At 43.7% G+C, this 19,718-nt stretch overlaps 7 protein-coding genes across 10 annotated transcripts in view; 5 read left to right on the top strand and 2 right to left on the bottom strand.

Moving 5' to 3' along the window:
* The first annotated feature begins 80 nt into the window (after window positions 1–80).
* LOC108112748 (SET domain-containing protein SmydA-8) lies at window positions 81–2,004 on the top strand. Of its 2 annotated transcripts, XM_017222994.1 has the most exons (4): window positions 81–250; window positions 318–386; window positions 439–1,702; window positions 1,764–2,004. In XM_017222994.1, exons 2-4 carry the CDS (start codon window positions 334–336, stop codon window positions 1,911–1,913), a joined length of 1,467 nt encoding a protein of 488 aa, XP_017078483.1. In that variant the 5' UTR covers window positions 81–250; window positions 318–333; the 3' UTR covers window positions 1,914–2,004. The 2 variants fall into 2 exon arrangements, with proteins under 2 accessions (XP_017078483.1, XP_017078482.1); XM_017222993.1 differs by lacking the exon at window positions 81–250 and having other exon boundaries at window positions 270–386.
* A 183-nt stretch (window positions 2,005–2,187) lies between these two features.
* Window positions 2,188–4,567, top strand: LOC108112478 (SET domain-containing protein SmydA-8). Of its 2 annotated transcripts, none has more exons than XM_017222337.1 (4): window positions 2,188–2,236; window positions 2,334–2,462; window positions 2,521–3,649; window positions 3,705–4,567. In XM_017222337.1, the coding sequence occupies exons 3-4, from the start codon at window positions 2,594–2,596 to the stop codon at window positions 3,876–3,878; spliced, it is 1,230 nt and encodes a 409-aa protein (XP_017077826.1). In that variant the 5' UTR covers window positions 2,188–2,236; window positions 2,334–2,462; window positions 2,521–2,593; the 3' UTR covers window positions 3,879–4,567. The 2 variants fall into 2 exon arrangements, with proteins under 2 accessions (XP_017077826.1, XP_017077824.1); XM_017222335.1 differs by having other exon boundaries at window positions 2,190–2,262.
* On the top strand, window positions 4,166–9,072 carry LOC108112471. The gene is given in 8 exon segments (XM_017222327.2): window positions 4,166–4,747; window positions 5,248–5,414; window positions 5,481–5,903; window positions 5,969–6,416; window positions 7,075–7,566; window positions 7,569–8,396; window positions 8,507–8,656; window positions 8,715–9,072. Coding segments are annotated over 8 exon segments (2,667 nt in total). The 5' UTR covers window positions 4,166–4,629; the 3' UTR covers window positions 8,756–9,072.
* Window positions 9,073–9,221: 149 nt separating this feature from the next.
* On the top strand, window positions 9,222–14,466 carry LOC108112474 (spondin-1). Its single transcript, XM_017222332.1, has 5 exons — window positions 9,222–9,508; window positions 12,013–12,407; window positions 12,467–12,928; window positions 12,983–13,208; window positions 13,261–14,466. The coding sequence occupies exons 1-5, from the start codon at window positions 9,322–9,324 to the stop codon at window positions 14,280–14,282; spliced, it is 2,292 nt and encodes a 763-aa protein (XP_017077821.1). The 5' UTR covers window positions 9,222–9,321; the 3' UTR covers window positions 14,283–14,466.
* Window positions 9,657–11,897, bottom strand: LOC108112476 (protein teflon). The gene is made up of 3 exons (XM_017222333.2): window positions 11,477–11,897; window positions 10,394–11,412; window positions 9,657–10,332 (listed from the first exon to the last, which is right to left on the bottom strand). Exons 1-3 carry the CDS (start codon window positions 11,832–11,834, stop codon window positions 9,874–9,876), a joined length of 1,836 nt encoding a protein of 611 aa, XP_017077822.1. The 5' UTR covers window positions 11,835–11,897; the 3' UTR covers window positions 9,657–9,873.
* A 38-nt stretch (window positions 14,467–14,504) lies between the features above and the next one.
* The window catches only part of LOC108112473 (putative helicase MOV-10), a 7,588-nt gene continuing 2,374 nt past the window's right edge, over window positions 14,505–19,718 (top strand). Inside the window, exons 1-4 of one of the 2 annotated variants that reach the window (XM_017222331.2) lie at window positions 14,505–15,042; window positions 18,453–18,489; window positions 18,548–18,678; window positions 18,734–19,602. In XM_017222331.2, coding sequence (XP_017077820.1) covers window positions 18,463–18,489; window positions 18,548–18,678; window positions 18,734–19,602 — 1,027 coding nt within the window. In that variant the 5' untranslated portion in view covers window positions 14,505–15,042; window positions 18,453–18,462. Of the gene's footprint in view, window positions 15,043–18,382; window positions 18,490–18,547; window positions 18,679–18,733; window positions 19,603–19,718 lie in introns of those variants that run through there. The other variant, XM_017222330.2, reaches the window with a different exon arrangement.
* Window positions 15,044–18,178, bottom strand: LOC108112472 (general transcription factor 3C polypeptide 3). Its single transcript, XM_017222329.2, has 2 exons — window positions 16,290–18,178; window positions 15,044–16,236 (listed from the first exon to the last, which is right to left on the bottom strand). Exons 1-2 carry the CDS (start codon window positions 18,030–18,032, stop codon window positions 15,379–15,381), a joined length of 2,601 nt encoding a protein of 866 aa, XP_017077818.1. The 5' UTR covers window positions 18,033–18,178; the 3' UTR covers window positions 15,044–15,378.

The raw sequence follows: 19,718 nt of genomic DNA, 5'->3' as shown, positions 1-19,718 counted from the left end.
CATAGAAGGTTCATATACATAAATATTTTTCCCTGAAGGAAAAATTAAGAGAAAAAAAGCAGAGACGTTAGTGCGGCATCACCTCCTCCAAACGACTGAGTCTATAAATAAAGCATCATCTCGTTCGAGCTACGCACGCAATTAGCGAAAGTACTTAGCAAAACGACAGGGCTCCTGAAAAAGAGGGAAATTCTTCTTCCTCAGCCAGCAGCACCGCAGAGTATATTTATAATTGCTCAGTGCGTTTTGGGTGAGTAAAGGAACCAGAAGCCACGATGCCAATGGTAAAATTACTAACTGAATAGTTTTCTTGCCAGGCAACACACGTAACCGATGCAAGAATTTGGGGAAAATATTCAGCAGGTTCACAATGAGAAGTTAGGCAGGTAAGTTAAAGGCTCTTTTCTATAACTTTTATAAAGTCATAATATTATACAGGCATCTAGTTGCTGCCATAAACATCGAACCGGGGGATACGATTTTGGAAGAGCGTCCGTTGCTGGTAGCTCCCCATTGGGAATGCCACCAGCTAAAATGCGCACAATGTCTTCAGGAATCCTATGTGATGTGCCGAAGGTGTCAAGTGTTTCCTCTGTGCATGGATTGCAGCCAGCATGATGAATTCGATTGCGAATTTTTCACCAGCGGAGCAGGCAAAGCCATCTGTAAAGATATTCTAGTTAAGAACTATGGTATATGTGGACTTCTAAAGTTGCTCCTTCTGCTGGAGAATTCGGATACTAGAGCCGATTGTCAAATGCTCATCGATATGCCTATCAATTTGGATGAGTACCGCGACGGAGAAGGAATGTGGCAAGAGCATGAGGAACAAGTGGTGCGTCCCATAATGCAGAGTGGTTTTTTAGATGTTCTATCCAATCAGCAATTATCATCTGATGAACTCCACGCCCACTGCATCCGTATCGATAGTAATTCCTTCGAGGTGACCGCAAGGGATGGTGATACCTTGAAGGGGGTTTTTGTTTGCGGAGCTAGTTTACCTCACCACTGTGTCCCGAACACAGTTGTAGCCTTGGATGAACAGTTTAACATGAAACTTTATGCAGCTGTTCCCCTGCAGCCTGGTGACATCATCTACAACTCATACACGAATCCTTTGATGGGAACCAGTCAGAGACAACACCAACTACGTTTGAGTCGTAGATTCGAGTGTACATGTTCGCGATGTCTAGATCCTACTGAAATGGGCACCCACATGAGCAGCATGAAGTGCAGAGAGTGTGAGGGATATTCAGTTTGTGAGATAGATTCAAATGGAAGACTTGGAGATTGGCGTTGCCCGAATTGCAATGCTCTCCTAACCGCTGCCGAAGTTCACGAACTGCAAGCTGAAGTGGGTTCAGCTTTGGTTGAGGCCAGGGGGGATCTACAGGTCTACGAAGCTTTATTAAACCAATATGGCCCACTTCTTCATCCCAATCACTTCATGCTGCTTGATATTAAACAAAACATTGCCAGCATTCTGCGAGCGGCGGCATTGATGAACTCCATGGAGCAGCCGTGCAAGAAGCTCCTAGCTCGTCGGGTGGAACTTTGCTCTGATCTACTACCAGTCTGCCGTGCTGTGGTTCCCGGAATCTCCAAGCTATATGCAATTGGTCTGTTTGAGTATCTGCTGGCGTTAGTGGAACTGGTGGAACTGCAGTTTGCCGAAAGTGATCTTGACAAAAAGGAATATGTGGTCAGTAAAATAGTCAATTAAGATTTTAATTTAATGTGGTGTGTGATGTTTGATTTTACAGGCTCATTTGAGGACCGCCAGTATGGTGGCTAAGGAAGCAATTGAACTACTTCGCTTTGAGCCGGAAAATTCCGCAGAAGGCTATCTATCGGATCGGATCTCCATGGAACTGGAGCGGATTGAATCCGATTTGAAGAAATACGGCAGATAGTATCCCAAAGGGTCTTTTAATTGAGTCTTGTATGCGTTTCGGAACACGACTGCTGCGATTTTAAATTTAAAATAAATTAGATTAGTCGGAACCAATGCTCTCCCTTCTGATGTTGCCACTTTTGCATTGTGTACAGGCGACACGGTTCAACGTTTGGCTGGGTGGGGGAATCATTGACCAAGAAATAAATAAAGAATTGTCGTTCAATTAAAAATAAGTTGCCAGCATGTCGCTGGTTGTGTTGTCAGTATGCCAAAGGTAGCCAAAGGGAACGTGAACATAGAATGGCCGCAGTAACCGACGATTTTGTGAAGAAGTGCGAGGTAAAACAGAATGACACGCTGGGCAGGTGGGTCCTACTAAAACCCTTTCTATATACATATGTATTTATATATGTTATATTTATGATAACATTTGAAGATTTTTGGTTGCCCTGTGTAATCTTCGAGCTGGCGAGACTTTGCTACTGGAGAAACCAATCGTTGTTTTGCCCCAGTTGGGTGATCGACGTTGCTCCAAGTGCTTCAAACTGACGGAGAGCTTTTGCAGGTTGGTAGACTCCATAGAAGTTCCTTATTTATCTCGGGCTCTTATATAAATACTTTAGAAAGTGTCGCCTTTTGACTTTGTGCGAGGACTGCTCGGAACACGATGAACGTAATTGCCAGAGGCTTTCTGGAATGGACCTTTCAGATGATCAAGTGAAGATTATCCAGAAAAAAGAGCATACAGAAGTACAGGCAGCCCTAAAATGCCTGCTCTTAAGAGAGCACCAAGAAACTCTTCCCTTATACGAGGAAATGACCCAAATGGAAAACCAATTGGCTGCTAGAAAGGGTACAGATATATGGAAAAACTACCAGGAGCATGCTATTGCTCCCCTAGAAACTGGAGGTGTGCTAAAGCAATTAAGTGGCGAGGCGGATGAGGATCTGGTGCAGGGTCTACTTGGCATCCTGGATATAAATGCTTTTGAGATTAGGGCTCCGGAGTCGGGTGGGACGTTGAGAGGATTGTATCGCAGGGCTGGCCTTTTTGCCCACAGCTGCATGCCAAACCTGGTGACCGCCATCGATGACGAGAGACGCATAAAGGTGTACACTAACCGATTTATAGCCGCCGGGGAGATTCTCTATAATTGCTACACCAATGTGCTTCTGGGCACTGAGGAGCGTCGTCAAATCCTTAAGGAGGGTAAGTGCTTTGACTGCACCTGTCCGAGATGCCAGGACCCTACTGAGCTGGGCACTCATATGAGCAGCTTTATATGCAGCCACTGTTCCTGTCCAGAAGGATACATAATTCGCCAACCGGATACGGGAACCTGGCAATGTCTCTTGAATCCAGATCACACTTTAAAGCAAGAGTTTGTGACTAATATGCTGGAGCGAGCTAAGGAGGAAATATTCCATGCCAGAGATGATATATACAGGTTGGAGCTACTTTTGGCCAAGCTGAGCCGCCTTCTGCATCGGAATCACTTTCTAATGCTGGATTTGAAACAAAATATTGCCTCCATATTGCGTCAGATTCTGCAGAATATAACACACCGACCAAATAGGAAGGTCTACGAGAGGAAGATACGTTTGTGCCAGGAGATACTGTTGGTACTCAAGGTCGTCACCCCTGGAATCTCCAGATTGAAGGCTATTGCTTTATATGAGTTGGCTAACACACAGGCAGAACTGGCCAGAAAACTATACAGCGAGCAGGAGCATAGTACCAATGATCTTTTGGTGGGAAGGGACAATATTATTCCTAAACCTAAATACTAAGTATTTTTCTTTCCAGGTGGAATTGCAACAAGTCGAAGTTATGCTACGGGAATCGCTGCGAATGCTTTTATTTGAACCCTTGGCCACTCCAGAGGGTCAACTGTCGCGCACTATGCTTCGAGAGTTGAAGGAGCTGCAGGATGATATAAAAAATCTGCAAGAATCTAATGACGTTTTGGTAAATCAGTAAAAAGCTTTTTCCTTTCAAGTTATAAAATTGGTAAATGAATTAAAAAGTAGTAAGTGATTATTAAAAATAAAAAAAAGATAAGCTTGTGAATATAAAAAATGGTAACTTAAGTATTTCTTAAAAGTGAGAATATTATAAAACCAATCCAATGGAAATTTAAATTTTCACAAGAACCGTTAAAATACAGATTTCGTTTCGGGAATACCCTTAATATGTCTTACAAAATTACTATTACAAATTTATAAAGTTCAAACTCGATAACCGATGGTAAGCTCTAATCGAACAAGTTTACTGTTATCGTCAACACTACGCAATCTTTTTTAATCGTTATTTACGTTTTTTTGCATTAAACAATAAAAGCTTAGTTGGACAAAAGAGTTAACCGTAGGATTTTTGACTATTTACTATAAATAAGACAAAGAAACAATCATTTATTGGAGCCAGCTGATTCCTGATAATACAGATGGGGGATACTCCGCGGAAAAGGGAAAAACAACCCCCAAGTGGTAAAAGCGAGGGTGTTTAAGAGTTGCTGCTCAGTTGCGATTTGCAAGTGCCATCGAGATAAGCTGCTCTGACTAGTATTCCGACTGCAGCACAAAAAAAAACAAATGTTGAAATATAGACATCACTAAGTCGAGCCCCCTCACCCCCCGCAATCATCGTGATGTCTTGGACGTTGTGAAATAGTAATACTCACCATTCTAAATCGTCATCCGGAAGCGCGGAACCGTGGAAATCCCCCGTTAGAATGGCTCTCGCCAGTGCCGCTGCTGCCCTCTTGAAGGGATCACAAACGCCGTTGCAACAGCTTCTGGAGGACATTAACTTCCAGCGCACCAAGGAGATGCGTCAGCTGCTTAAGGACGGTGGGTGTATCACTTTAATCCAGACTCTGAAGTACCCAGATTGTCTAGAATTGCAGGGAAAATTTGTCTACATTTGCACATTATCGATTAGTCACACAGGGCAACCCTTAAGGATGTGTGTGTTTTTGGCCTGATGCGCCTGTGTGCGTGCCTTTTCCGCCCCACTTTTGGCCAACCTCTTTGTTTTCTTTTATATAAACGGCTTTTACTTTTATCGGCCCGAAATGACTGGATGGGGTAACCGCAAACAGCTGTTCACCTGTCGGTCAACATCAGCATCCCCCAGTTCATACGAGTCCTTAAAATCCATATAAGTTGAACATGACCTAAAATCGGATAGAAACGTAAAGATAATTTAATATTTTGGACACAGTTTGTGATCAAGATTAGACTATTTATACTTATATAATTTATAAATATATATTTTCCTCTAATTTTATATTTATAAAATGATCATCAAAAACATTTTTACAAACAACCTAATGCATTCCTTTTATCAGATGGCGGATTCGTGGTTTTGCAAGGTACCACCTACTGGACGGACCTGTTCGTGCGGCACTTCCTCTTCCAAACAGAGCCCGTGCACAGCATCGACTCAGACGACTTGCTGTTTTTTGTACGCAAGAAGCACGTGAAGAGCTCCTCGCGCCACATGCCAAAATTTGAGGTAAGCATCAGTCTTTACCGCTTCTACCTCTTAACTCAAAAAATAATCAACGTATTCTTTGGGCAGACTGAGGTGGAGGTGTTCCGCAAGGACTCGCGCAAACTGCCCATCGGAGATCCCGATGTGGACTGGGAGGAGACAGTTTATCTCAATATGGTCATCCACCAGTTCGATTACACACTGACACTGGCCATTTGTACAAGAACCTCGCCTAAGGAGCTTCAGGTGCTAAGGAGGCATTCCCAGAGGGTGTACGCCAGTCCGAGTCGCAGGAAGATGGACACCAAGGGCGAGGGCGAAGAGATCACGTATCCGCACATCTGTTTCATGGTGGACAACTTTGATGAAGTATTCAGCGACATCCTTGTGCGCGACGGGGAAATGGTGTGCGTGGAACTGGTGGCCAACGATAAAGATGGAGCGGTCCAGGGTGTGATCTTCTTAGGATCCATACGATACGATGCCTTGAAGAAAGTATACGATGCCAGGGTTAGTCGCAGTCTGACATACTTTGGTTCTTATTTTAACTTTTTTTTGTGTTTTTTTTTTTTTAGCAATCTAGTCTGAGTTCCAAGGTGGCCCAGCGCATGTCCTTTGGCCTATTCAGCAGTGGTGCTGGCGTCCAGACTCGGTGTGAGTTTGTCCGGATGAAAGGACCGCAGGGAAAGGGTCATGCCGAGATGGCAGTGACCAAGCCAAAGGGATCCGGGGTGGAGACTCCAACCAGCGAGCCAGGATTCTGCGCCACTGACATGTGGGATGAGTGGGAGGAGGAGAATGACGACTATTGCACTTATCGGCACCAGCGACGTCTTAGCGATCCGAGCGCCAATCTTAATAACTTCTCACGCTACGGCTGGCGTACCAAAAACTCGAATAACCAGGACATGGTGGGTAGCGGTACCAGTCCCAGTGTAGGAGCAAAGGCGCGATCGGAAAACGAGGGTCTGGACTCACTGGCAAGCGAGGTGTCCGAGATCGAGGCCGGAGATCTTCGTGATGGTCAGTTTGAACCACTAATTATTTATCCTAGTTTCCTCTTCATTTGAGCATCCTTTATTTGCATGGTATTTAGAATTCTACATTGCTTGTAGTTGATATCGTAGTTAATGATGCTTTTTCCGCTTGCTCCTTTCATTTCCGTTCATATTCCTGATTTAATTCTCGTAATGTGTTGTGGTTCCATTGATTTTCCTTTTACAACTTCCAACTATCAAATTTATATATATACTTTATATGTGCCCCTAAATCCAGAGTATATATATAAAGAGAACACCAGACATATTGCCGAGAAAGCAGGACAACTAATACACTAAGGACAACAAAAATTATATTACGTTTGGCTTTTGTTTTGACACTGGATATTGGGTTAAAGGAGGGAATCATTCATCACATCCTATAGTCCCATTCCTTACCCAATTCCCTTTAGAAATTCTATTTTACTTGGTGGTGGCTTGATTGTATATTCATTAGACGTCCATATTCCTTACCACTCACCGATTGATCCTATAGCTTTTTGTGTTTCCCTATACTGGTTTATTATTTTCATTGCTTTTTGTTGCCAATTATCGTTTAAGTTGCTTGGGCCGATCATCGGTTGTACATGTGTGTCGATGTATATGCTTTTAAAACGCCAAAACCGATCTATATCTACTTGTAGATCAGCAACGTCCTGCTTTCTCGGCCTCAGCGGCAAAACTGCACCCAAATCCGAATTGCGAAAACCACAAAATCGCGACTGGTGACCAAGAAAAGTTGCCCCGAGAATCTCCAAGTGAGAGTACATCCGCGGCTCCAGCAGCAACTGCTGTTCCAGCTGTAACTCCGCCACCGTTGAGTGCCGCCGTGGAAGTCACAGTATCGGGGGAAAACAATGGTACTGGACAAAGCACATCCACTGGCTGTAATTGCTTTGGTGGCAAAAAGTGCAAGAAGCGCTGGGCATCGGCCAAAAACACGGACACCCCAGAGATGTCCGAGGTATACTGCCCCAGTTGCGAGGATCCGTCCAACGAGTCGCCCGCTTGTCTGGCCAAGATTCCCGACAAGAGGCCAACCCGTCTAAGGCCCAAAACTAGCATCTTAAGTGTGGAGAGCGAACTGCTGGTTGGCAAAAGAAACAGTTTCCGGCTTCCATCGGAGAACAAACGAAAGCCACAGGGGGAAGCATCACGAGAAGCGCCTCCCTGAGCGCAGCAGATCGCAGAACTAGCCTTCCTGTAGCAACAAAGAAGATCATACCCCCAAGACTGCGTACAGCCAAAGCCAAGGATGTAGAGAAGGATAAAGATAAAGATAAGGATAAAAACAAGGAGAACGACAAAAAGTCCTCAAATCAGAAGGTCAACGGCTCAACGACAAATTTTCTGTCCAAGATGTCGCCCAAACGGCTTAAAGCTAGCAAGGATAAGGACAAGGACAAAGCAATTGACAAGGAAAAGGATAAGGACAAAGGCAAAACGAGTGCTGCAACCAAAATTAAATCTGTCAATAATAATAATCCAAAGACGGAGACCTCCAAAACCGAAGAGTACGAGATCGCCGATGATGCTACCTCTCTGAATGGTAGCGAGTCGGAAGGGGCTGGAGCTCCTAAGATGGCCATTTTAAGTGAGAGCGATAGTAAACTCATGATTAGTGTTCGTGGACGGGAAGAGCTTCCGGTGGTGGAGTCCCCAAAGACCCCACCAAAACGCTTTGAAAAATGTGTCCGCTTGCCTATTGAACCGGAGAGTCATCCGTTGCAGCCAAAAGAGAACAATGAGAACGAGGAGAGTGATATAACCAAGGTGATTTCTCCCACGGAACTAACACCCATGCTGGATGTTGCAAATGGCAACCAGGAGGCCACCAGTGCTACACTTCCGAGGACAGCCAAACAGGCTCATGTCAGTAAGATGCTGCATTTGGTGCCCAAACGTAGAACTCCCGATGGCACCAACATCTACTACTGGTGTGATGTTCCCAAAAAGGCAATAAAAGGTCATTTCCTAGGGTTTTCTATCCATATTTCTTGTTTAATAATGCATGTACATAGTTTAATATATTTATGACTAAACACAACTTATCTGGTGTGGTCTATCTACTTTCAGAACTCGACGATGGCGCCTATAATCCTCTGTGGACCAGTCGAGGATTCACTCAGTCCTTTCATTTCTGGAAGGAGAATAGAAGACAGCAGTCCACGCCGCTTAATGCATTCCTCACCTATGTGACACTGCCCTGGTGGAGTATTGCAAAAGGTAAACTGCTCAAAGATTCCCAAAATACTCGCAATACTCAACTCAACTCCCTTTGCAGACCTTTTGGATCACCGGGAAACGCCTATTCTGACCTTTTAGTATTAACTTAATTTTCAATTGTGATTTATGGCCCTTATGCTTTATAGTTCTCACTTGTATTCTCTATTAACCGATTGAATGCCAACCGCGTGATCCCAGTTTGATTTATCAGTATATTCGCTTTTTATGAGTTTCCTAGGGCGCATCCTCTCGGATCAAACTACTTGGTGAGCGCAGAGCCAACCTACAAATTTATGAACTACGAACTACGATAGTGAACACTGTTACCGATGATATGGAAATATATAATTGTAATATTATTTGTAAATTGTACTGCAACATTTATACCACGAAATATATACCAAATAGAAAAGAAACACTAGAATAAATTTCGAAATTAATCAAGGAGCAAATGGATTGAGAAAGTCAAGATCACCTAGCGAGTAATTTTTGTAATCAGAGTTCCCGAAGCATCCGGCATCGGGTCGCCGTCGTCTGACTTGAAGATAGCTCTATCGTCTCTCTGGCTCGATTAGTCTGTTTTTGAGCCTCGCTTGATACGGTCGTTGCTGCAGTTGAGCTCAGAAAGCAAGTCAAGTGATAACGCGGGAAACAAAGCACTAAAGATGGGGCAATCGCTGCCATTGCTCATCCGCCTCGTCTTCGTTGTCTGGCTGACAATTAATTTGGTCACCGCATGTCCCCGGGCGCCCACCCACTTAAACCACGGCCGACGCACACGCGGTGACAATGGATACAAATTAATTGTGGCCGATGGACCCAACGGATACGTTCCGGGCAAGACATATAATTGTAAGTCGAGAAGCTGGTTTCGTAATCAGCGGGGCCACTTGAGAACTAAAAACAAGAGCCATCGATAAGGGAATCCAGAACATATGAAAGTCCGTCTTAGTTCAACTCCTATTTTGATAACGCCATATGTATAATTATGTGGCTAATCTTTATAATTTAATTTTTGTTTTATTTATGAAATAACTAAAAAAAATCGACACATATTCCAGTCTTAAATAAGTGTAAAATATAAAAAATGCTAAGAAAAAGTAAACAAGAAGCTAAGATATTTCCCTTTTAGACAACTATATAACATTTCGTAGAGTTTAATAATGTATAACTTGAACATTCAATAATATCTTAAATTAAAAGTTATCCTCGCCACTCTAGGAAGCAAAAACGTCATTAAATTGGTGTGACATCAAATGCTGTTTGTATGTTTTTTCAACAGCAAAGTAATCGTTACAGTTCGCGCAGAAAAATACAAAGCTGACAGGTAAAAACGTGAATAAATTTAAATAATATTGAGCGCTGGTCGAAAGACTGGGCTTCTCAACATCCTCCTGATCAGTCATATTTTTGTGCCAAACGAAAATCAGGTTAACAATCCGTTTTATATCGCTTTCAGTCAGGTTGCATCTCATCACCATGTTTACCTCCGAGGTTAAAGAGGAGATCATAAGGGAAATTAATTGAGGTTCAGCTGGCGGATTCATAGCTCTATAATTCCAAATGCAATGGTAATGCTTGTAGATTTTGCTAAACTGGGAAGCTTTTTGCCTCAACTGCAGTACTTCTTCGAAAACTAACTTGTCCTCAAAAGTACTATTTATGATTGCTGACAACTACAAGGGATCAAGATATTAGGCGTAAATTGTGCAAGGTGTCGGTGTCCTAATTGCTTACCCCAACGTTTTGCAAGAGAGAGCAACTGTCTAATTTAGCAGTTGTGTTTTTCTTGGGAATAATTTGACCCTCTTTTGTCACAAGTGCATTTATAATCTCATGTTTTGTATTGTTTGTTACTATCGGGTTACTATCGGGTATATCATAACATAGTTTTTGGACATCGTTTTCATTGGATTTTTTACACTTTTCCTCCATCTGCTGTCCCACGTGAATGTTTTCCTTAAACTGTATAGTTTTTAGGCTTTTACTGGTATCTTTGATTAGTTTTTGGTTTTGAGATAGTTCGAGCTTCTTTTGTTTGGCTTTTTCTTCCAGAACGTGGTTTATCAAAAATTTGTTAGTCTGAGTCTTTTTGGGCGAGGATGAAGTGTTTGAACTGCTCTCACTTCTATTATTTAGCTCATATAACACTTTTGGCTTAACATTAAGATTTGGAAGACTTTTTACCTCTTTTATTTTTAAGGTCGGTTTTTTATTCGCCATATTAGAAACGTAAAAATTGTGAATTTCCCGACTAGGTGAAATGGTCTTTGGTTTAAAATCAAGCAGTTTCACTTGGGAAAGAGCGGTTATAATCTCTGGCGAGCTGGGGCTCCCGAGAGGTCCTTGTGCCTTAGTTAGAGAAGACTTTCTTACACTTAAAATAGGTGCTCTCGAGAAACACTTGGGAGGTGTTTGATAGCTATGTGCGGGTATGTTATCTAATTGTAGTGGTTCAGTTATGTGAGGAATGATGTTGGGTATTACAGATTTAATTTGTAGTTCTTTGGTTTCGATGGAATTAAGTATTCGGCTCTTTACGATGCTCATGTGTTTCCTCGATTTCCTGGCAATGGTGTGACTCTTTAGGTCGCAAATTTGTAGGGTTTTTTTGTTTTTAACAATATTGCGAGATCCCTTTACTGTGAAAGTTTCCATGTTGATGATTTCATTCTCTTTGAAGTCATTTGCCTCGAAAATAATGCTTTTAAATCCTGTAAAATCGTTTGTTTTAGCCAGTTTATATTTAGTTTCACCTGCGGGATAGGTAAATTTTCATTAAATAATATTTTAAAATTAAATAAAATTCTAGATACTTGCAATTTTCTTGGGAAGTATCCTTTATATCCTTCTTAGTTTTAGGCTCTACCGATTCTGCATGTTCCCTGAAGTCTCCGCTCCTGTTGTTGTCCTTTGCAGTCTGGGCATTTTCCTCGGATACTTCCCTGTCGATAAGCAGCTCCTCAACGCTGTATACATTGGGCTCCTTAGTAAAATGCAGAACATCCACATGTGCCCACTGAAGGTGTCTCAAAAACTCTGGCAGATTTGTGTAGATGTCCGAACAGAAGTGGCAATAAAGCGCGATCATATTATCGCTGGGCGAGATCACCACGTCACCGCACTTCTTCAGGTCGACGTTCTGATCTCCCGACAGCATTTCTAAAAATGTGGACATTTTTAAAACAGAAAATCTAATAACTAAATAAATTTCAGAAATCAACTTTGCGCGTTGTCTTAAATATGAACGGCGAGAGCGAGACAACCAGAGACTCAAAGCAGTGTTGATTATAGGCTACATCTAATCGATTAGTTTAGTTTTTTTTATCGAAGTTTAAATTTAAATTTGTTTGCAGTGCTTTTACTTGGATCCCGAACTCACACAAAAATCCAGCATTTTACTCACTTCACTATTGCTGCGGAGGCACACACTGGAGCAAGACGACCTCAGGCAGCCAGTCCAAGGCGAGTGGGTCGCTTCCAGCTGTTTAGTGACTCCCTGACCCAATTTAATGATCGATGCGTAAATACAGTTTCCGAGGCCGACGATCTGCCCAAAACGGAGGTCCAGGTGATGTGGGTGGCTCCGGAAGCGGGTTCCGGATGCGTATCCCTCTCCGCGATGGTCTATGAAGGCCCAAGGGCCTGGTTTGCCGACGATGGCAACCTATCCACCGTGATCTGTGAGCGTAAACCTGATGCCGCTGCTGCTCAGAAAGAATGCTGCGCCTGCGATGAAGCCAAATACAGCGTAAGTCAGGAAATATCTTATAAGCACCTGCAAATTAAAAATTTCAAAATCATTTCCAGTTCGTTTTTGAAGGCATCTGGTCGAATGAAACTCATCCCAAGGATTATCCCTTTGCAATCTGGTTGACTCACTTTTCCGATGTGATTGGTGCCTCGCACGAGTCGAATTTCTCCTTCTGGGGTGAGAACCACATAGCCACGGCCGGATTCCGATCCTTGGCAGAGTGGGGATCACCGGCTGCATTGGAAACGGAACTGCGAGCAAATGGTCCCAAGTTGCGCACCTTAATTAAGGCCGCTGGCTTGTGGTACCCGAATGTCAACCAAAACACGTCCTCCAAGTTCCGTGTGGATCGCAAGCATCCGAAGGTATCCCTAGTTTCCATGTTTGGTCCTTCCCCCGATTGGGTGGTGGGGATTAGTGGCCTGGATCTGTGCACTGAGGATTGCAGCTGGAAAGAGTCTATGGACTTTGATTTGTACCCCTGGGATGCGGGTACCGACAGTGGCATCTCATACATGGTAAAACATTATTGACTGAGAGATTTCAAATATTTTATGGATATTTCATGGCAGTCACCCAATTCGGAAACGCAGCCTCCGGAGAGAATGTATCGTATCACCACTATGTATCCCGAAGATCCTAGGGCACCCTTTTACAATCCTCAAAGCCGCGAGATGACACCTCTGGCCAAATTGTACCTGCGACGTGAAAAGATTGTCTCCCGGAATTGCGATGATGAGTTTCTTCAGGCCCTTCAGTTGGAGGTGTCGGATGATGCCGAGGAGCAAGACACCAGAGGTGCGAATTAACCAATTTAAATAAACATTGCACTCTAATCATACTTTTTCAGTTGAATGCCGGGTCAGTGAATACTCCGCTTGGAGCCCCTGTTCCGTGACTTGTGGAAAAGGAATACGCATGCGTAACCGGCAATTTTTGTATCCCGCTGCCGCGGAACAGAAGAAATGTTCCCGCCAACTCGTTTCCAAAGAAATGTGCGTGGCCTCTATACCCGAATGTGCAGGTGGTTCATCCCAATCAAAAGATCGTGACGATGATGAGGGCGAGAACCTGGCCAATTCGCAATCCCTAGTGGGCAACAACGGTGAGGGAGCCGGCGTGTGCAAGACCTCACCTTGGAGCGTGTGGTCAGAGTGTTCGGCCAGCTGTGGCATCGGAATCACCATGAGGACTCGCACCTTTGTCAATCATTTGGGACGCAAACGATGCCCCCACATTACGGTTGTGGAGAAGAACAAGTGTATGCGGCCGGATTGCACATACGAACAGGTTGAGCTACCGGATCCACAATGTCCCACCACCCAGTGGAGTGACTGGAGTCCGTGCACCTCGACCTGTGGCCGGGGAGTAACCATCCGTACCCGTCTGCTCCTTCTGGAGAATGGTCCCGATAAAGAGAACTGCACGCGACGCATGGAGCTGCACCAGCAGAAGGAATGCGTCAATCCCGTGGATTGCCACATAAATGAGGAGCAAGCCAAAGACATCTGTGTCCAGGAACCGGATATGGGACCTTGCCGCGGAACTTATATGAGATATGCCTACGATCCGCAAACCCAGCGTTGTATTTCATTTAGCTACGGAGGATGCCGGGGCAACCGGAACAACTTCCTTACTGAGTTGGACTGCCTGAATACCTGCAATGTGATCAGATCAAGAAATCCCTCGAGATCTGATCAACCTAAGGCCTGCGTTCTGTCGGAATGGTCTCCGTGGTCGTCCTGCAGTGTTGGCTGTGGGGTCGGAGTCTCCGAAAGCCATCGCTACGTGGTCAGCGAGTCTCAAAATGGAGGACAGCCGTGCTCTAAGCGCTTGGTTAAGTCACGATCCTGCTCCATGCCGGCGTGCTAATGCGAAATCTTATTTCTTACACTTTCACTCGTTAGATATCACTTTATAAATTCAATCCTTTTAGGTGCTCTATTGATAACTTCTTTAAAATCTTCCTTCTAAATCCTGTATCCCATGAATCCCTTGTTCAATCTTAATTCCCAATAAGAACTTTTTCAAAATAAAGTTTTTACATAACACCTTTTTTTAAAATGCCTTTTTAACTTTTATTCCTGGGAAAGAATAAAAAAAAATTGCTTTAAATAATGGATATCCAATAAAAAAAATTAGACATTTTTAGTAGTAAACTAAGAAAGAAATACTTCAGTTTAAAGGTCTAAAGGTTATTTTTCTCAATAGTTCTGCGGTTTTCCAAAGATTTAAAACCCAATACACCAAAACCAATACGCTACTTAGGATGACTAAGTTTTACTGTTGACATCAAACTGTTATTTAAGGGCTTTGATTAAAGATTTCGAACAGTGCTTATCGTTAAACAACCTGCAAAAACAAGTTTACTTTATCCGGAAATAACTAAGGTGCCTTTATATTCTTGCAGAACAGAACTTAAAGATCGAATAGACAGCTACCTACTGTAAATTAACATTTTAATTGATAAGTAAAATAATAATTGGTATTCCCCTATATTGTGTTCTTATCGTTATAGGTATAAATGCAATCATTTACTGTTGCTTCGTTTCAGTACTGAACAGTGAATACGTGCAATAACAACGCATAAAGTAAAAAGAATAAAAATTGGAACAAAAAGTTCTAAGAACAGGTAATTTTACACGATTTTTTAATCTATGATAATATAATCGGGATATTAATCGTTATAAACCGAGAAAGATTCTCCTATATACAGAAAAAAAAATGTATATAATGTCGTCAAGTGACCTTAAATACTATCAAGAACTTTCTGCTTAACAAGTATTTTCAAGGTTTAATTACAATTCGTTTGTCGTTTTACTTTGTTGTCTGGATACTTTTTAAAAGTAGTTGTAAAAAATCTGTTCAGTAATATTGAAAGAATAATATATACATTAGCATGGTTCGCGTTTATGACAGAACTTTAAACTAATAGCCGGAATAGCTAAAAACTCGTAGAGGCCAGTGGTTAAACCACACAGTAACGGATCAAATACTGGCGGGCTTTCCACTTGTTCCCATTGGCACGGTATATAAGGTGCAGATTAAAAGCGACCTCGTGTTGCAAACCCAAAGTGGATTCGTGTTCTGCAATCAGCGGATGAACAGGAACGGCCAGCGCCTTTTCATAGTACTCCACTGCCAGGTGGAGGATGTTAGCTTGGTGGTAGATACGTCCAATGTTGTAGAAGATCTCCTGTTGGGCGGCACAATCTGAGAATTCATGGCCAGCCGATCGCAGCTCCTTGTACCGCTGGGCAAAGGCCACGGCCTGGGCCACAGAAGCCGACTTGCGAAGAACTTTCTTCTGCAGAGAAAGCTGATTAAAAGCCACTGCTATGCAGAGGGCCACCAGGGGATCCGGATTCTCACGCAGAATTGGCATGTAGATGTTTAAGGCATACTTAAAGGAGGCGCAGTTGAGATGATAGTGGCCCTGGAAGATGCGCATAGGTTTTGTATCCACCGGATGGCGTTGCATCAGACGCCTCATATAGCGATAATAGCGAACCTCGTCACCCTTTTGAATCATCAGCGATAGCATGTTCCACAGAGCCGTCTGGCTAGGCTGCTTGGCTATCAGTTCACGTAAATACGAGAAGGCTATAGCACAGTCGTCGTTGTAGTAGCAGATCAGCACCATAATCCTCTCGATTTCGTGGTGGTAGTATGTAAATCTCTTTGTGGTCACCATGGCAAAGCAAATCTTTTCGGCGGCGCTGTGCATGCCATGCTTAAAAGCCGTACGCACAAGTTCCTGGAATAGGTTGAATTCATCCTTGACAGTCAGATCGGAGGCCTCAGTGGCGGCATTTTTGGCAGGATCCTTAAAGAAAATTATTTTAGATTTAATATACGGTTACTTAAGCCTATGCTTACCTGCAAATCTTGCTCCGCTGAGCTATCAACCGCCTTGCTCCGCATTTGAATGATGGTCTTGAGGCTTTCCGAATTGTAGGCACTGCCTCCATTTGAGGCAGCCATCATCTCTTCACGGTTGTACAGCTTTATAGAATGTCGGCTTAACAGTGCGTAGCCTACGTCTAAAAACTCCTCGATTCGCCCTATTTGCTGTAGCATCACACACCTCTCATACAACAGGCGAGCAATTAGTGGTTGGCCCTCGGCTTCGCCCGGTTGCTCCAAAGCCTGAACGGCCTCCTCGTGCCGTCCCTGCTGTTTCAGCAGTGCGGAGAGGGTAAACCGTGCATCGTAGCAGAAGGGAGCTAGTTGTACAACTTTCTCGTAGCTTTGAATTGCCTCATTTGTACGGTTTAATTGACGAAGGCACTCGGCTTGTCGCAGCCATACAAACGCAGGACACTCAACAGTGTCACCATCAGTAATAGGACTCATCAGCGCTATGGCCTCCGCATACTTGTGCTCCTGCATCAGAGCCTCCGTGACGTCCATGTATAGCTCCACTCGATCCGTCGTCAGAGTGATGTGTTCCTGGATATTTTGGATTAGATAGCCTAGCAGATGGTGTGCCCGCATGTGGATGAGGCTTACACACAGCTTTGCCCGCAATTCGGGAACATAGTCATCTGGGATTTCACAAAAGTATATCAGCTCCAGACTCTCCTCCTGGTCGTTCTCTAACTCGAAATTTGTGCGCTCCCGCAGGCATCTTAAAACCTTGGCATACTGCTTGTTTAAGATCAATAGCTCCAGATATATGTTAATGTCCTCCAGACTGAAACGCGCGCCGCAAACGCTATATGCCCCCTCCATTGCTTCCAGGGCCAGCGTGTGCTTCTCCAGTACATGAAAGTATCGAGCAACATTTTTTGCCGTGTTCAGGCACATTTTCCATTCGTCGGGCGGCATCAGGGGCAGCATTTTTAGGTACGTAAACATAGATGCATTGGTTTCCCCCATTTTCTGCAGCAATTGAGCCTTCCTCAGTCGCAGTTGGTAAACTTTGGGCAGCATTTTAATGGCCTTCGTGTAGATGAGACGAGCACGGGCCAGATTTCCCTGCTGGACAAGCAGATCGGAAACCCGTATCCACATATCACGATCCTGAGGATTTAAGTGTGCAGCAAGCGTGGAAAAGTTTAGAAACTTGACCTCGTCGCGGTTCTCATAAATCTCGGCTAGCGTGTAAAAGGGTTCACTGGCTAGAGGATTCTGACGAATGATTTCCATACAGATGCGTTCAGCTGTTTCGAAGCGTCCATATACAAAGCTCAGGTTCGCTTCGCCCATCAGTCCTTGCAGGGCAGTGCTCAGTTGGCTTTTACGAAAGCCCCCACCACCGGAACGACCACTTCCCGTCGACTGTTCCTGTGCAGTTTTTGCTTGTGCCGAAGTGCTCGGCTGCTCGACGCTGCTGTTTCCCGCTGGTTCTATTTGCTCTTCATCATCCTCGTCGCTGGCCTCTAGCTTGGTACAAAAGTCTGGGAACTCCAGGCACTGAACACCCTGCACGTAGCGCTTGATCAAAGCTCCTTCCTCCTCGTCTGCTCCGAAGCTGTGTCGCTCGCCATCTGCATCGCAATCAATGATGTCTACCACGCGTAGCGGCTCTGTTTCCTGGAATTGTTCCAGCTCGTTCTCCGGCACATCGTTGCTGTCTATTTCCTCTATTAAGACCTCGTTGGAATCCGAATCGGCCATTTCCGACAGCTCCTCAGTTTCAAGTTTTATGTTGTTGCGACACTAGTAAGAGTTGTGTTATTTGGCCGCCCGCTTGGCACGGATAACATCAAGAAATTATTTAATTTAATATGATGTTCTAATTTGCTGCCGGTTTATTTTGTAAACAAATCCCTCTCAACCAGTTATTAGATATGGTAAAAAACCTGTGTTGGAAAACGTATTTGCTAAAACAATGATGCCTAGCATAGGAACTTCGTGCACACATATCGATTACTGTAGATCGATGTTAGCCGCGAAAGCTTGAATATGATTGGTGCGTCTCGAAAAAACTAACGGAACTTAAAATTTGGCGAATGAGTTATTATCCAGAAAACTACGCAGCTTTCTACGTTTTTGATTTTGAATTCATGTGATTAAATCTGTGTAATTTACTTTTAGCAACGTAACAATGCACGGAACAGAGAATTTAGAGTTGGTGAGTGATTTTAATTAGTTAATAGCTAATAGCAAAGACGTAATTATTAATTTTGCAGTTGGATCGCCAGCTATCTTTTATAGCTCGAAACGCAGAAAATTATTTAAAACGTAAGAAAATTATTTTTAATTTGGAAGCTAATGACGAAAACCAAACCATACCATGTGGCGCACTAGAAAAAAAGATCAAGTGAGTTTATTTATCCCTCTTAAATTCCTAAGATACTGATGACAATCCTCTCCAGACTTCTGGACCTGATGCGAAGTTTGCCTTATTATCAGCCAAGTAACGAAATGCTGAAGGCTCAAGCCACCGAATTTACAGACAACGATTTGATCGTCGCGAATACTGTGTTCGCCGAATACTTGGCCACCAGAAACTTGGAGTTCTATAATGTGTGCTCCGTTATGCAGACACTGCTCACAATTGAGGATCTATCAAACCTACAGAAATACGCCCAACTTATCCAAGAGAATGTGGCTGTGCAGCGAGTCTCTAAGCTCAAATATAAAATTTCACTTAGAAATACGAGAATAAATGCAGAGGAAGTGGTCGCCACAAATATAGACGAAGTAGTGCTAGTGCCCAAGTCCAGCTTAATAGCCTCTCCACTGCCCAAACAGCTCGTACTGGCACTGTTTCCCCATCCCCATGAGGGCCTACCTTTGAAGGATCCGATGCGCCGTCATGTTGCTAGTGTAGAGCAGGTCAGTCGCACCACCGTTCACATTCGATTCAGTCGTGGAAACTGCCCCAAAGAAGAGGACTTGCTGGGTCAGCACTTCTATGTCATAATTCGCTCCAAACGCACTCCTATCCGCTACATGTATCGTGCACTACAGCTGCTCCAGGAGAGCCCCCTAGTGCGTCGGTACCTGTTTCCGTTCCCCAGTTGGTTGACCCAAATGGTGGAAAAATCGTGGATTCACATAGACAAAAGAGCAAACTTGCCCAGCTGGATGGAAGTAAAGCCACTACCTCAGCCCGCTCCTAGCGCAGCGGTCTTTCTTCTAAATTCGTCAATCTATTCCAACATGGAGCAGTTGCAGGCAGTGCAGAGAATTGTCGCGGGACCAAGTCTTCAGGGACCTTATATTCTGTTCGGACCACCAGGTAAGAGTTAAGAGTTACTCTAAAAGTACTTATTTTCTTTAAGATTCGAGAGATGAAATTACAATTATATGCCAATTAAAAGTAAAGTATGTGGAACTTCCATATTTATATTTACT

Source organism: Drosophila eugracilis, unplaced genomic scaffold (assembly GCF_018153835.1).
Source record: "Drosophila eugracilis isolate 14026-0451.02 unplaced genomic scaffold, ASM1815383v1 contig_90, whole genome shotgun sequence".
Classification (NCBI taxonomy): domain Eukaryota; kingdom Metazoa; phylum Arthropoda; class Insecta; order Diptera; family Drosophilidae; genus Drosophila; species Drosophila eugracilis.
Note: the sequence above shows the minus strand (reverse complement) of the source record. Positions and strands in the feature narration are given on the sequence as shown.

Bases quoted from the DNA above. Each gene is read 5' to 3' on its own strand.
- LOC108112748 (XM_017222994.1), top strand. From the start codon at position 334: ATGCAAGAATTTGGGGAAAATATTCAGCAGGTTCACAATGAGAAGTTA. The intron at 387-438 runs GTAAGTTAAAGG...AATATTATACAG, and splicing joins CACAATGAGAAGTTAGGCAG to GCATCTAGTTGCTGCCATAA. The intron at 1,703-1,763 runs GTCAGTAAAATA...TTGATTTTACAG, and splicing joins TTGACAAAAAGGAATATGTG to GCTCATTTGAGGACCGCCAG.
- LOC108112478 (XM_017222335.1), top strand. From the start codon at position 2,198: ATGGCCGCAGTAACCGACGATTTTGTGAAGAAGTGCGAGGTAAAACAG. The intron at 2,263-2,333 runs GTGGGTCCTACT...TAACATTTGAAG, and splicing joins CAGAATGACACGCTGGGCAG to ATTTTTGGTTGCCCTGTGTA. The intron at 3,650-3,704 runs GTGGGAAGGGAC...TTTTCTTTCCAG, and splicing joins ATAGTACCAATGATCTTTTG to GTGGAATTGCAACAAGTCGA.
- LOC108112474 (XM_017222332.1), top strand. From the start codon at position 9,322: ATGGGGCAATCGCTGCCATTGCTCATCCGCCTCGTCTTCGTTGTCTGG. The intron at 12,408-12,466 runs GTAAGTCAGGAA...AATCATTTCCAG, and splicing joins GCGATGAAGCCAAATACAGC to TTCGTTTTTGAAGGCATCTG. The intron at 12,929-12,982 runs GTAAAACATTAT...ATTTCATGGCAG, and splicing joins ACAGTGGCATCTCATACATG to TCACCCAATTCGGAAACGCA.
- LOC108112476 (XM_017222333.2), bottom strand. From the start codon at position 11,834: ATGTCCACATTTTTAGAAATGCTGTCGGGAGATCAGAACGTCGACCTG. The intron at 11,413-11,476 runs GCAAGTATCTAG...CCTATCCCGCAG, and splicing joins GGATACTTCCCAAGAAAATT to GTGAAACTAAATATAAACTG. The intron at 10,333-10,393 runs GTAAGCAATTAG...GATCCCTTGTAG, and splicing joins CTCTCTTGCAAAACGTTGGG to TTGTCAGCAATCATAAATAG.
- LOC108112472 (XM_017222329.2), bottom strand. From the start codon at position 18,032: ATGGCCGATTCGGATTCCAACGAGGTCTTAATAGAGGAAATAGACAGC. The intron at 16,237-16,289 runs GTAAGCATAGGC...ATTTTCTTTAAG, and splicing joins CAGCGGAGCAAGATTTGCAG to GATCCTGCCAAAAATGCCGC.